The following is a 16,083-nucleotide window of genomic DNA, read 5'->3' as shown; positions in this document are numbered from 1 at the left end:
CAGTTTGAAAACACACAGTTTTGTCTTTTTCTTTTTGCCTTACCTTTAATAATGCTTAACAAGATTAGATCTCTCTTCTCAGACTGATTCTTACACCTAGCCTTTCCTGGCATAATCACACACTTTTATAGCATCCTCAGCTTACAGAAAACTTGGCATCTTCTTTCACAATCTCCAGCTCTTCAAGAGTGAATATCAAGAGAGGTTACTTTGTTCTTGACTCCAGCTCATACACTGCATTTACTTCCTAACTGGCCTTGTGACCAATATTCATGTGAAAGTAATATAAAATGATAATTTAAGATTCAAAAATCTTTAAATTATTTGATTTAAAACACTTATATTTCGTTATATCAGAGTGAACACATAACACCAAGTATTGCCATAGAAAGTAAACTTTGGGCCATTAATAGGCAGGCAATGCACAATATATATATATATATAGCTTCTCCCAGCCACACCTTCCCGTGGTATGGTCTGTTGTATAATGGACTTTGACAAGGCAAGTGTTGCTGTTTTATAAGCATTCTCCCCCCTAAAGTAATTGATATAAAACACCTACATTTCATGATGAGTATCTCATTGCATCATCACAGTGAACACACAAAAAAAGAATGGGTGGTTACATGAAGTGAGAATGGAATGATAACAGATATCACAGAGTAGTTTCTTTCTACCATTCTCCAACCAGTCACACGATACTGTTAGGAATCCATAGGAAACTGTAAACATTAGCACAGCTATAAATAAACTTAGGTAATGAGAAAGGAGTGCATGATGCATTACAGAGATGTAAAAGGGTATGATAAGAGAATATCTAAACAAAAAAATTTACTAAATTTGATTTTTTTAAAAATTATATTATGACATTTGCTAAAAAAATAGCATATAGAGTACATATAAAAAAGTATATGTATGTAAAAAAGAATGAATAACTAAATCATCCTATGAATATGAGTATATAAAGTACAAATATATATAAACAAACTGTTTGCATAACAGTTGCATACACATATTACAAATAACTTTAGGTTATTAGTGAGAGTTCAAAATCACTCTATTTCCCATAATTCTGAAATTTTTAGACCATCACTGCTAGTAGACTGTGCTGATTCTGATGAGCTTCATAGCATTCTTAAGCTATTCACAATTAAGCCTTATCTAAATCACAATGATGCTTTCATTAATCTTTTGTATATCTGTGTCAGTTCCACCTTCAGTATCAACATGAATTCCAAGGTATGGGAAGTGATGTTGCTACAGAAAGTCTCATTGACTCAATCTATAGTATGTTGACCACTTTTTTTTCTCTTTCTATCATCATCATCAAATTCCCACCATGTATGTACCATCAAGGGGGTGTACAGGATATGATAGTACTACATGAAAAATTTACATCATTACTAACTTCTAGCATTTATTGCTAGAAGCATTCTTTATAGCATTTATTGTTCATTTTAAAAGGCTTTTTTCTCCCATACCTAAAAGGTAAAAACATATATGGCATAACAGTATCATGTGCAGAACACAGGTGACAACTGAGAAAGTACCGCATTTTCCAGTGTATAAGACGCACTTTTTTACCTTAAAAATGGGATGCTTCTTATATAGGGTGTCCCAAAATTCACGCGAGATTTCAATTTAGCGCCATTTGTGCGGTAAAGTGCGAGGAAAAAAAGACAGAGTGACAGCTGACAGTTCAGGGTTATTAAAAATGGAGCGCTACACGAAAGAACAACGCATTTTCATTGAGCAATATTTTAAAAATAATGAAGGTTTGGCAGCTACAGTTCGCAATTTTCGTACAAAATATGGTCGGAATAGTGATTTAACTTCATCAGCTGTGAAAAGATTAATTAAAAAATTCAAGGAAACTATATCAATTAGTGATCTTATATACTCTGGCCGTCCTTCAACAAGTCGTTCAACAGAAAACATCGAAGCAGTTTGTGAGAGTGTTGCTGAGAGTCCAGGAACATCAATTCGGCACCGTGGTATTGAATTGAGCATTTCGAGAAGCTCTCTACAGCATATTCTCATGAAAGATTTGCATCTTTATGCTTACAAAGTTCAATTGACTCAAGAACTGAAGCCTACTGACCACACACAGCGAAGAGAGTTCGTTGAATGGATTATGGAACAAGTGGATGCTTATTTTTCGAACAAAATCATCTTCAGCGATGAGGCTCATTTTCATCTTGATGGTTTCGTTAATCGACAAAATTGTCGCATTTGGGGTTCAGAAAATCCACGAGTGATTGTTGAGAAACAAATGCATCCACAACGTGTCACTGTTTGGTGCGGATTTTGGGCTGGAGGCATCATCGGTCCATTCTTCTTCAAAAATGCAGCTGGTAAGGCAATAACAGTTAATGGTGCTCGCTATCACGACACGATAATCCAGTTTTTTGTGCCTAAATTGCAAGATATGGATGTGGATGACATGTGGTTTCAACAAGACGGTGCCACATGCCATACAGCCTGAGAAACAATTCAATTACTGCATGAGTCATTTCCTGGTCGTGTAATTTCCCGTTTTGGTGATCAGAATTGGCCGTCCAGATCATGTGACTTAACGCCGTTGGACTTTTTTCTTTGGGGTTTTTTGAAGTCTAAGGTTTATGCCAACAAGCCCACAACCACCCACGCCTTGAAGGAGGAAATTGAGCGCTGTATCAATGAAATTCAGCCACATTTATGCAAAACGGTCATGGAAAATTTCGACAAATTAGTGCGTATGTGCCAGCAAAGCCGTGGAGGCCATTTACCCGATATACTATTCCATGCATAACCCTATACTGTATACTTTATGAATCAATAAGAAATTACAATTTTTAATTAAAAATCTGTGTTTTCTATCAAAATTACTTCTTGCGTGAATTTTGGGACACCCTGTATAATGAAGGCAAAGATTGTTTCCTCTTTTCAAAGTCATACGCACTCCCTTTTATGTTCCAAGATCTTTGTAGGCGGTTAATGGTGCAATCAAATTGATGCGTGACCTTCACGTGACTTCTAGCGCGTCATTGGCTAAGAACGGGGAGTCCCTATTCAAGTTTCATAATATCTTATCCGAGTAATCAGTTACCGATGTTTATCAGTATTGAGTTGACGTGTTGAGATATTTTGTGTTCAGTTTGATATTTCCCCGTAGATTTTAGTGATGGAAAAAAACAGGCGACATTCATATACTTCAAGTTACAAATTGCAGGTTGTAAAATATGCAGAAGAACACGGGAATAGGGAAGCTGAAAGACATTTTGGACCTCCGCCTACAGAAAAAATTATTAGAACTTGGCGTGGTCAGAAGGAGATTTTGTACAATTTGCGTAATGAAAAGTGCGCGTGGAACGTGGAAAAATTGCAAAGTGGCCAGAACTAGAGACCGAAATTTTGAAATGGGTGCAAGAAAATCGGCAAAATGGCATTGCCATTTCAACAAAAATTATTCGTACACATGCAGTCAAAGTAGCCTGTGAGGTTTTATGCAGAAAATTGTATTAAATTTCTTGGGTGCGTCTTATACACCGGAAAATATGGTAGTTTACTTGAACAGTTGTGGAATTGTTGAACAGTCATCTTGAACAGTTGTGGAATTGTTGCTGTTGGGAAACACTTTATGAGGAAAGCTGTTCCAGATGACAGTGGTAGATGAAATAAATGAGGAGGGAGAATAAGCAGGTTTTATGTCTTTATAGTTGTACTGAAATGTATGTTGGGCAGCTGATACTATGTTTTAACAGGCCAACAGAAAGTGGAAGCATGAAGACTCCAGTGAACTGGCAGTATACAGAGTTGTGTTATGCATATTTGTTTTAAGTCCAACTTTTTCAGCTGTCTTATTTTAATGCTTCAGATTTTGCTTGTATAATGATATTATAACTGTGTTATCTCTTTCAGCTGTGATGTGAGATTTCATTTTGTTCCTCTCCTTATACTTGTATCCTTTTTCATAATACAATTGATGACCATTAAAAGGTAGTACAGATTTCCTACAATCTTTACACAACCAGACCTTATCTCAAATTATTTTAATGTTTCATAAGCAAAGTGGATATTAGATCCAACATTATTTCAAAGTCGAATGTTTGTAAAAACTATGAAAGTTTTGTAAAAGTGACATGTTGGATGCTTGGGAAGTGCTCGTCTTTTAAGTAGTGCAAACTATGGCAACTCAGATGCCAAGGATTGTATTCTCTCAAGCTCTCTGGTCATTTTTATGAAACTTGAATAGTTTCTACAAACATTCAGCTTTGAAATAATGTTGGATCTAATATCCACTTTGCCTATGTAATTTTACATTGCTGAAATGAAGCCGTATGGCTATTTTTTTAAATAATTATTTTGATGTTATTTGCTGTACCTTTTACTTTCTTTTGTTGTTATATATTTATTTTATCAATATATATTTATTATTATTCATTTATAAACATATTATTTATTATATATGTATTTTATTGCTCCTATATATTTACGAACATCTAATAATAATAATAATTATTATTATTATTAGACACCGATTAATTATTCATAATGTCTCTCTTCTTCAACAGCTCAAAAGCTCTGCCAAAATCTATAAAAATTAAAGGTAAAGGATATATTATGAATTATATAATTTGTTCAATGATATTCTGTCAAGTAAGAATACACTCTGACCTGCTCTAAAACCAACTTGCTTACAGCTTAATATCTTTTGTATTTCACATTTAATCCTATTTATCAAAATTTTACAAATAATTTTTTTTGAGAACTCAGAATAGACTAATTCCCCTCCAATTTTCATTTGGTGAGATTGACTTATTATTATTATTATTATATCACACCTCCAGGGAGTCCAAAGACATCGAGGGAGGGCATCAACTCTACAACTCTTCGTCTCACTACTCCACCAACCTTTATCATTTAACACCAATGCCATCTACCGCCAACTACCAACCACTAGGGCCTTCACAGACAATCACAAACATCCATGCCCATGGTGGGATTCGAACTCGCAGCCTTTTGGCTGGAGAGGGGATACGCTAACTCGGCCAACCAGGCTGGCAAGGTCATTTCTTTAGAATTATGATTATCATTGCTGTTTTTCATTGTGTGGATATGTTGGCATTCTAACATATTATTAAAGATCACTTACCATGAATGGCCACTTGTTCTATCTCCCTCTTCCTTTCTATGAAAAATTTCTTCCACATTAACCTGTAACAACTCCTCACCAACTTCTATGGCTCAATCATATGCCCTCTCCTCCTCCTATCTAAAAGGCTTTGCAAATTGCATTCCCTCAATATATCTGCTTACCTTATATTCCAAAGACCAGTTATCACCTTAATCAATCTTCACTGGACCCTTTCTAATAAATCTTCATTTCCATGAAAACCATGTGACCAAATCTGTGCAAAATAATCCATATGAGGCTTGATCAAAGCTTTATATCATGGAACTATGACCTCTATTTCTGCATGTCAAAGTCCTGTGCATCATTGCTATAATCTGATGTGATGACTTTGTAACTTGCATAGTGTTACTCCTAAACTTCAAACAAATCCCTGTCAACCACCACTCCTAGATGTCTCATTACTTCTACCTCCTTCACTAAGCGTATATTTAGCATCCCATCATTGCCTACCAAATTTCAAAACCTTACACGTTGCAACACTGAAATGATAATTCCACTCACTTATACACTATTCAAAATCTCCCATAAGGCCACAACATTTCCTTAACTCCCATCGTTTTCTCCCCAATTTTGCATCATCTGCAAATATTCGCATATTCCCAGTTTTGAACCTGTCCCAAAATCATTAATATACAAGCAAAACAACAATGGTCCCAAAACAGATTTTTTCAGCACACCACTAGTGACATTCCTCTTTTTGAGATACCACACCAACATGCACAACTTGCTGATATACAGTAGTATCTCGCTAATCCGAACCCTCTAGTAATCCGAACTGCAGTTTGAAAGGAAAAAAAAAGTTTTATTTATTACATATTATTATTTTGTATACTATTATTTTTATTTAATAATTATTATTTTAACTATTATTATTTATTTTATTATTATTACAGTACAGTATTTTTTTCATACTGTCGATTGTATGGTTACACTGTAGGCCAATTTTGATTTATTGTGTGTTCATGTTTGCTTTTTTTATACTGTACAGTATGTACTGTATTGTCAGCATGAATCACCGCTGTCAAGCGTCATGAAAAAACTGTGGCCTTTTAGAATTTATGAAGATAACTACGGTGATACACAAAAAGCGGAAATTCAAAACGTGCACAATTTGGTTAGAATTATAAATCCAAATGTTGAAATTTCACAGACAGATGTTACAGAATGGATTACAGGTAGAACCGAAAGTGAATTCGAAATCAAATCAGATGCTGAAATTATAAATATGACGCTACAGAATGAATTAGCAGACGTTGATGATGATGATAAAGAATTTGAAGAAAAAAATAAATAAAACATGAAGAAGCAGTTGATAGTTTTAATATGCATATAGAATAGGCTAAGCAGAATGATACGTCTTTCCACAAAATTTTATTGCTAATGCAGCTCTGAGAAGAAGCATTCAAAAAAAGTTTAGCTTCCAAGAAGCAAAAGAAAATCAGTGACTTTTTTTACAAAGAAATAAAAAAAATTTTTTTTTGTATTATTTTTTTGTGTTATGTACAAGAAAGTGATATTTTTTTTACGCAAATTAAGTTATGTACTGAACTATGCAATTTTATTAAATCAGAATCCTCAACAAAACAGGTACACATACAAACTAAATTTTTTACTAAAATAAACTTGTGTACTGTATTATTTTCTAAGTTTTATATTACAGTACAGTAGTTTTTTTTTCTATCAGTTACTTCATTTATTTACAGAGTTAAATTGATGTACCATTAGAATCTGATTATTTTTGTCTTAAACGCTAGTTACTGTTGCCTCTTGGGGGAAAATTCGCTAATCCGAACTTTTCGCTAATCTGAACGAGCGCGGTTTTTATTAGTTCGGATTAGCGAGATACCACTGTGTGTGTGTGTGTGTGTGTGTGTATATATATATATACTGCATATATCTGACAGTCAGTTACCTGTTTGTGTTCCACTCACTGACCTATTATCCCATCCATCTGCTCCAATTTAACCAACTTGTTGTGTGACAACCTACCAAAAGCCTTTGCAAAATCTAAGTATACCACTGTATATACATGTCTCTTGTCCAAGGCATTCATCACCTTATCTATATTAAAAATCTTATCCACGTGTTCTCTCCATCTTTTAGCAATTTTTTCCTCTTTTCAGTTAGCAGCATACTATTTTTATGTGCATTTTCTTACTGCACTTTCTTGCTTCCTTCTTTCAGAACATATGTTTCTGTCATGAAATTTTCCATTTAAATTTAAACTTACTCCATGTGTCTACATATAACAATTAAAGAAATTTATCTCAGAACCAATCCCTTTCCACACAAAGAACCTGCTCCTCAAGTCCTCATTCACACACCCTCTTCATACTCTTTCCAAGGATGGCTGCTTGTTATATCTCCCTTCCTATGAAAATTTTCTTCTATCATACTGTCCAAGTAAATTCTCTTATTTTCTCTTGCTGATCTCTTAGATAGCTTATCTTTATTTCTATAATTTCTGAGATGAATTTCTTTAATTGTTATACTGCAATATATGATTTTTTTATTATTATAAAAAAGTAGCCACCAGTATCTGTAATAAAACTAGCAAAACAATACAAGCAGATATAAGTAGATATTCAATATTTATATATAGTTTTCTCTATAGAAAATAAAATAAATTATTATAAATGTCATGTTGTTTCTAAACATATTACAACATATTTATAATAATTTAAAATTTTATGAGCTTCTGATCATTTCACTTTATTTAAATTAAGGGGATATTAAATCCCACATTGTTTTAAAACCGAATAAGAAACTCAAAGATTGGAATCAGAGAGTTTCATGTCGAATATAGTAAACTATAAAAAAATCGGCGATTACTAGCGTAACGCTAATGCAAGTAGTCCTAGTACATGGTACAATACCGGGCAATTCGTTGCAAAGGTGAGTAAAATTCTGATCGCTATTCTTGGTATTTCACTTCATTTCACTTTAGTTTCATTCTTTGAAGTCAGCTGAGTGATAATGTGTGTTTATGCCAGCTGCTGTTTCATGGTAGATGAAAATGGATATTCTGTAAACATGCTTATACTTTTCTACATTTGTGGATTTTATACTTTGAACAACAATACAGGTTCTGTTATGATAATTACCTCTGGGATGCAACATCATGTTTGAGCTGCTACTGGTTTTCCCCTTTCAGTCATTTCTGGCCATAGCTGACTTTGTAGGCACTGCCCATAAAGTATTCCTGGTGAGATTTTTACAGGGTAGTTCACCACGATTCATGACTGTAATCCATGTGTATTCACTGGGCCAGTTTGCCAGTTCTGGGGGATCAAAAACCTGAGTTACCAGGTGAAAAAAAACCCTACCTCCATGTGAGACTGGCTAATTCACCTTTAGTCGAAAAAGACCAGATAAAGGTTCCATACGTCACTGACGGGAATCGAACCCAGGTCTTTCTGACCAAAGGGCTTTGTCTATACTGACAGAGCTATGGAGGCTCTTCATGTCGAGCAATAAACTTATATTTAATGTGAAAAGTTTATTGATTGATGGTTAAGTAAGTATAAATTCTTTACATTCTTTAATAACTTTTGGAACATTTCTGGCTGCAAAAGTGAAACGTGTTTTACAATTTTCCTTAATCAGGAAAATAGTAATGTTAATGCTTATGGTTGTATGGCATTTTTTAAAAACTACTACTGGGCTTTCTTAGGTCATAACTGACCCAGAGATATAATGTTTAGCTGACATATAAAGGTAATCATGCATATACATAAACTTTTTATCTTTAAAGATACTTCTGAAACTGTCCTAAACCATCTTTCATAGTTTATAGCCAAAGACAAAGCGATTGATGTCCCGGCTTTCCAGAAAACCCCTTGTGCCTGACACAGCTCTCAATAGACTAAAGATCCCAGACCTAATTCTTGTGTCTTATAACTGCCATCCCAAGCATGGCCTGGAAACCTACATCTGGCCTTGTGTCAAGGACATAACCCAATGTGTGCTTGAAGCAGAATACTGCATAGGTATTAAAATTCAAAATACAACCATGTACATTGTCTACAAACCACCATCACAATCCTGGCCTGACCAGATGGACCGGCCATTACCTCATCCTGCTATATATGTTGGTAACTTCAACTCTCATCACGCCATGTGGAGCTATTCCTCTAACAACCAAGATGGTGATAATCTAGTTAATTGGATGGATACATAAAACCTGTATTTGATCTACGACACCAAGCCAAAAGGCACTCTTCACTCAGCCAGATGGAACAGAACCTATATCCCAGAACCATCCTCAACAGATTCCCTAACAGCCAGCATTGTCCTACACTAATAGAGACAGCCACATCAATTCCAATCATCAGTGGAACACCATTCGCTATATGGACCTTCGCAGATCCAACTGGAATGTATTTGAGAAACAAACTGAGCAAATTATTACAGCAATACCACCCATCCCTAATTGCTATCCCAGATTTCTTAAACTAATCAAAACTACAGCCAAAGTCTCTATACATAGAGGCTGCAGAAAACAATACATCCCATGCTGGAGTACGGAAACTGAAGAACTTTTAGCCAAATATGAAGGAACTGAAGATCCAACTTTTGCTATGGAGCTCATAGCAATGCTCGACAAAAACAGAAAGGAAAGATGAATCTTAATCATCCATGAACTTGACTTTACCAAATCTAGTTGGAAAAGCAGGTCACTTCTTAGAAAATGGGGGGGGGGGGAAGGCAGAACCAACAACATACAATCCACCAGAGATAACTCCTGATCAAATGGCTAATCATTTACTAAAAACCTCCAAGATACATCACAGCTCTACCAGGAAAATAACTGTGCGATCTTCCATCAGAAAAAATCTGAAGATGGGCCCAATCTTCCTGAACTTGTACACCCAACATCTCTGGAGGAGGTACACGAAGCCTTAAAACTCACCAAGAATGGCAAGGCTACAGGAGTGGATGGTATCCTCCCTGAGTTTCAAAAATACTTGGCCAATGAGGTCAAGCATGGCTGGATGCCCTTTTCTCAAAAATTATAACAACTGGAAAACTACCAAAACTGTGGCAGGAGGCCAAAATTATTGCTGTGCCCAAGCCAGGGAAAGATCCAAATAATGTCAAAAATCTAAGACCTATTTCCTTGCTTTGCTCCACCTTTAAACTTTTTGAAAGAATTCTTAAATGAATTTCACCACTCATCGAAAGAGCACTCCCGATTGAATAAGCTAGCTTCAGATCAGGAAGAAGTTGCTGTGATCAGGTCCTGGCCCTGACAACATAGATTGAAGATTGAAGACGGCTTTGAGAAGAAATTTAAATCCAGAGTCACTTTCATTGACCTAGCATCAGCTTATGGCACAGTGGGGATCAGGGGCCTCTTCCTAAAGCCAAGCAATATCATAAGGTGCAAAACAACTTTCCAGCTTTTTGAATCCATTCTCTCCAACATAAAGGTCCAGATCCATATTGGTGGAAAAAAGAGCAGGCCCAAATTTGTCCACAATGGTCTCCAACAAGGCTCTGCGTTAGTCCCTTTACTCTTTAACACCTACATGTCTGTCTTATCACATACCAACTCCAGCAAATATATGTATGCCGATGACCTGGTGATCCTAAACCAATTTATCTCCTTTGCCAACCTGGAAACAACCTCGAATACAGACGTGAACATCCTGGAAAAGTACATCAAGCAGTGGTACCTGAAGTCAAATCCACAGCATTCCATCTGAACAATGCAGAGGCAAATCGACACCTCAACCTCTCTTTCTGTGGCAAAATAGTAGAACATGAGCCTCACCCGAAATACTTTGGAGTGAGCATGGACAGAAGCCTAACCTATAAAAGGCACATCACCAACCTGTCCAACAAAATTAAAAGGAGAAATAATATCATCTCATGGCTTGCTGGAACAACCTGGGGTTAAGGTGCTGATGTCTTAAGGTCATCTGCACTAGCCCTCACATTCTCTGCAGCAGAATACTGTGCCCCTGTCTGGGAAAGAAGTGCACACACTAACATTATAGACACCCAGATAAACTCTACAATTTGCACAATTAGAGAGATAGGCAGCCAGGGAAGAAGCACCCCCCTCTCCGCAGGCTACTTGCCCATCTAACATTGCTCCACCAAATATATGGAGAAGACAAGTCTTGATTAAAGAATTTAATAAAGTAATGAACAACCCACTCCTGCCTCTGCATCAGACTCTCATAAATCCACCTGGTCTTTGCCTAAAATTAAGAAACCCTTTCTGGTCCATGGATGAACTCTCTTCAGCTGCCTTAGCATCAACACCTGACATGAGAGAACATTGGTTCAACAATCTTCCAAGAAATGCTTCCTGGTTGAAGATTCCTGTACCCTGCAAGCTGGTTTTGCTCTTCCTGGGACTTTGTTTGCTCACACTTGGATAAAGGATTAAACTAAATTTACTATACTCTAACCAAGTGAAAAATAAACTTTCAACATCTTTCTCTAAATCCAGAGTAATTTATAAAAAATGGGTGGCACACCATTTGGCAACTCCTATAGGTAGAGATGACCTGCGAATGCTTCTGCCGGGTATCTCAGCTTGGGCCTGGCTCCCACTGAAGAGACCTCAATAAAGGTCGAAACTAGTCTGGGTAGTGGCCCTTCCCTTAATGCAGAACATTAGACACATCCGTAAGGAGATGTGTTTTGCATTATAGGAGATACTGAGACAGTAGTATTGGTAGCTTGCTCCACCTTTGCAACGAGTTGCCCTGGTGTGTACCACCTTACCTCAGTCCTGAAGATACTTTCAGGCGCAAACTTTGTTTGCTCACACTTGGATAAAGGATTAAACTAAATTTACTATACTCTAACCAAGTGAAAAATAAACTTTCTACATAAATGGTGAAGGTCAGACTACCCTTATTGTGATTGTTCCCCCAGGCACAGACAATCGCTCATAATGTGAATGACTGCCCAAGGAGTAAATTTCATGGTGATGGCCTCCAGGATATCCATGAGGTTACAGATGAGGTCCTGGATTAGCTTTCTGGTCTGGAGATTGATCTGTAGCTGCTTCATATTTCTTTTGCCAGAAGCATAAATAAATAGTTTATAGTGATTATTTCATAATCCAGTACTGGGAAGTTATTATTATTATTATTACGTAACATCTCCAGAGAGTCAAAAGACTCATCGCAGAAAGGCACCTACTCTACAACTCTCCATCTCTACCAACTGCAACTATCTTCATCATCTACACCAACGTCATCTATCACCAATCATCACAACTAGTATTTTCACAGACAATCACAAACATCCATTCCCACGACAGGATTCGAAGCTGCAGCCTTTTGGCTGGAGAGCAGATACGCTAACCACTTAGTCAACCAGGCCATCAAGTCTATGAAATTGATAATTAAAATTGTAACCAGATGCAGAAAAGCAAATATAACTCACATCAACATCATTTTTATTGATAATAAAAATGATGTTGATGTCACTGAAATTTCATAACAATGATTATCAAAATTTGATAATCATTGTTATGAAAAAAAATTTTTTTTCTATAATTAAACAAAACACCTTTTTAAAAGTCTTTGGAACTATATTTCATAAAAGCGTAAGTAGTATTATTTGATAGGAAGTAGGCAAATAATATTGAAATTATTTCTTCTGTTTTTTGCATTTTGAATAGAAATATATTGCTATCATTTCTGGATAAGTATTAGTACTATGTTGTGCTTTTTCTTTTCTTTTTTTTTTTTTTTTTTTTTTTTATTAATAAGACTAAATAATGCATAGAGAAAAACATGATTGACAGCAAAAAAATAAGGAAAGAAAAACACCTGAACTGCACTTCAAAATGTGAAATATTATCTTCTTAAAATTAATATAGCACATTTATGACATCAAATGAATATACATATAGAAAGGAAACTGAATGATATGGGAAATAACATGCATGGAAATATTCAGTTGTTTGCTAATGATGAGAATTTAGGTACAGTAATAGTTAATCAAGGCAATGTGGAGAGCTTACAGGATGATTTAAATAGACTGTCAGTATGGGCAAAAGATAATGGGTATCAGTTTAATGTGGAGAAATGCAAAGTTATGCATTTTGGGATAAATAGATTACAAGCCATGTATCACATTGATGGCACTGCACTCAAGGAAATAGATGAAGCTAGAGATTTAGGAGTGGTGGTAGACAGAGAGTTAAAGTTTAGAGGATATATTGCTAAGGTAGCCCATAAGATTACTTGGCTAATGAAGAACATATTAACAAGTAGAGATAAAGAAGTTGTTATTTCTCTTTATCAGGCCTTATACACCCACATTTGGATTACTCTGCTCAAGTCTGGTTGCCTGGATTTCTTGATGATGAGGAAGTGGTGGAGTGGATTCAGAGGCGAGTGACCAAGATGGTGAGTGAGCTGTAGAATTTTCCTTATGAGGAAATATAGATTGAAGGTGCATGGATTGCAGAAGTTGGTTGATAGGAGAAAAAGAGGGGATATGATAGAAACATCTAAGTTGCTTAAAGGGTTTTATAGGATTGATGCAAGAGAAATGTTTCAGCACTTGGCTGGCAAAGCCAGAACAAGGGATCATCCCTGAAAGTTGAATGAAGGTGTGGTTAGCAGGGGGTGTGAGGGCTAGATTTTTTGCATGAAGAGTTGTGAATGAGTGAAATGGGTTATCAGAGTTACTTGTGAGTGCTTTGTCTGTTAATGTGTTCAAGAAGAGGTATGATAGATTGTGTGGATAGTTTGGGTCTCTCTTGCGATGAGTCTTTGGACTTCATGGAGGTACCTGTATAATAATCATAATAACTTAATTTTGACTATTAAATACAATATGATTAAAAAAAACAAAAAAAACAAGAGGGGTCTGATTACTGAAGTGAACATTGATGACTGAGTGATTTTTGTCAATTTTGCAACAACTGATTGGTGAAAAAATACATTTCATCATAGCCATATTACATGACACCTAAAATCAATGAAAAAAGTGAAAGAAAAAAAAGGGGAAGAAGAAAGGAAAAATAAAGATGATATGATTGTCTTTTCTTCTTTTTTTTTACATTTTTTCGAACTTATCTTTGGTCTTCTTCTTTCTCCTTATGAATCTAGGTCAGTTGGCCTGATTTGGTCTCAGGTCAACTTTTTCAATGATCTGTCTCTGTATCTTCCACTCTGGTTTCTAATTTATCATCTTCTTGAGTATTCTATGATTATGTCATCCATTCTAGATGCTCTTTCCATCTGGCTCTGTATTTTTCTATTGTTTCCATTTCCATTATTGTTGTTTGGTTTAGTTCTTTCAGTATATTCTCTTTTTATCTGGTCTTCTATAACTTGCTTTTCTTCTCTTCACTAACATTTCATGAAGTACTAACCATATTTCATGCAAGACTTGTCGCCTTGAACTTATTAACCAATAAAGCACTGACTCAAGCTTTAGTATGGACTGCTGTAAGATTATATTTGGTTAAGAAATATATTTATTCTTCTTTTATCAACATTAAAATTGAATTTAATCCGAGAAAATAAATTAAGTTGCAAAAATACAAAAAAAGTTGTCAGTGATACCTGTCATTCGTGCACTGAGAGGGAAAAATTTCTACTATAAAAGTGGAAATTTTTCCACTATGAAATAGTGCAAACTTTGGATGCTAGGTAGAAGCAATGTTTTTGCACTTTGGTTTCCTATGATTGCACACATTCATTTGATGTTGTAAGCACTGATTTTAAGTGTTTTAATTTTTTAAATGTTAATGTTCTATATTAATTTTAAGAAGCTAATATACTTCACATTCCAAAGAAGAATTTAGATCAGGTATCATTCTTTTAGTTTCTTTCTTCTTTTTATCAATCATTTTGTTTCTCTCAATACATTATAAATTAACAGGGTTTCATGATGCTCTACAGATCAATATTTTAGACAGTATTACACAGTGATAATTAATGTCACATTCATGTAAATGAAATTTGTAAACCCTTGACATCATGTCAGTTCTTTTATGATATCATGTAGGACAGAGCACATGATCATTCAAACTACTGGTTCTTTGAGTTATTCACAGATGTTGTGCTATTTACTATATCTTGAATATGATCCATTTACACCACTGTATATGTTTCATCTATCTCCATCTTTCTTGGGATTTGTTATGCCCACTTCGTTAATATCTTCAGATATCTGAGCCTTCTATTTTTTTATTTATTTATCACCTGACAGAATTGATTATTTGATCTGTGTATGCTTCTTACCAGTCTTCTCTCAACTTAACCATTTTATAATCTTTCTCCATTCACTCTCCCTCTGGTTTTCCTTCATGATTAGCCAACACATGCATGAAGAAATGCAACAGGAAAGAACACATGTATACTTCACATGTATACTATCACAAAATAAATATATGTTTGTGTGTGTGTGTGTAGATTATTCCATTCAAAGCAAAACAGATTATTAAAACTGATATACAGCCAAATATTAATAGTATAAATAAACTTACGTTTCCTATTTCAAAGTTTTGTCGCATGAGGAGGTATAAAGAGGCTGATGCTTGGGATCGAATGATACTAATACTGGAGCTACAATGTTTTAATAACCTTAAGCATAAATCAGCACACTGTTCTGTCTCTTCTTCAAAGAGCAGCTCTGGAAACTGAATGGCAATACTATAATCAAGGTGTTGCTAGCTTAGTGATAATATAAATAATGCTAATAAATAATACATAAATAATATTATGGGTATTAGATGTGCATTACAGTCCCCAGAAATTCTTCTATTAGCATGACAGATATTGAGATTTCTAACGTACAGGTTTAAGTGCTGACTATCACTGATGTGGATGTAATGGATATGAACCACATAATAAAGGAATGAAATGACCGTATTTTTCCATGTATAAGGCAATGCTTTTTTCTAAAATTTTTAGACCAAA

The 16,083-nt window shown here is 35.3% G+C and overlaps 1 protein-coding gene across 1 annotated transcript in view; it reads right to left on the bottom strand.

The window, feature by feature from the left end:
- Nucleotides 1-16,083, bottom strand: part of Zir (dedicator of cytokinesis) — a 667,641-nt gene that overhangs the window by 232,285 nt on the left and 419,273 nt on the right. The window contains exon 31 of the mRNA XM_090407837.1: nucleotides 15,651-15,803. Within this exon, the coding sequence (XP_090263963.1) occupies nucleotides 15,651-15,803 (153 nt within the window). The remainder of the gene's footprint in view (nucleotides 1-15,650; nucleotides 15,804-16,083) is intronic.

This window comes from Typopeltis vanoorti, chromosome 18, assembly GCF_054136105.1.
Source record: "Typopeltis vanoorti isolate ZY-2024b chromosome 18, IOZ_Tvanoo_1.0, whole genome shotgun sequence".
Lineage (NCBI taxonomy): Eukaryota > Metazoa > Arthropoda > Arachnida > Uropygi > Thelyphonidae > Typopeltis > Typopeltis vanoorti.
The sequence above is the reverse complement of the archived record's forward strand: the minus strand, read 5'-3'. Positions and strand labels throughout refer to the sequence as shown.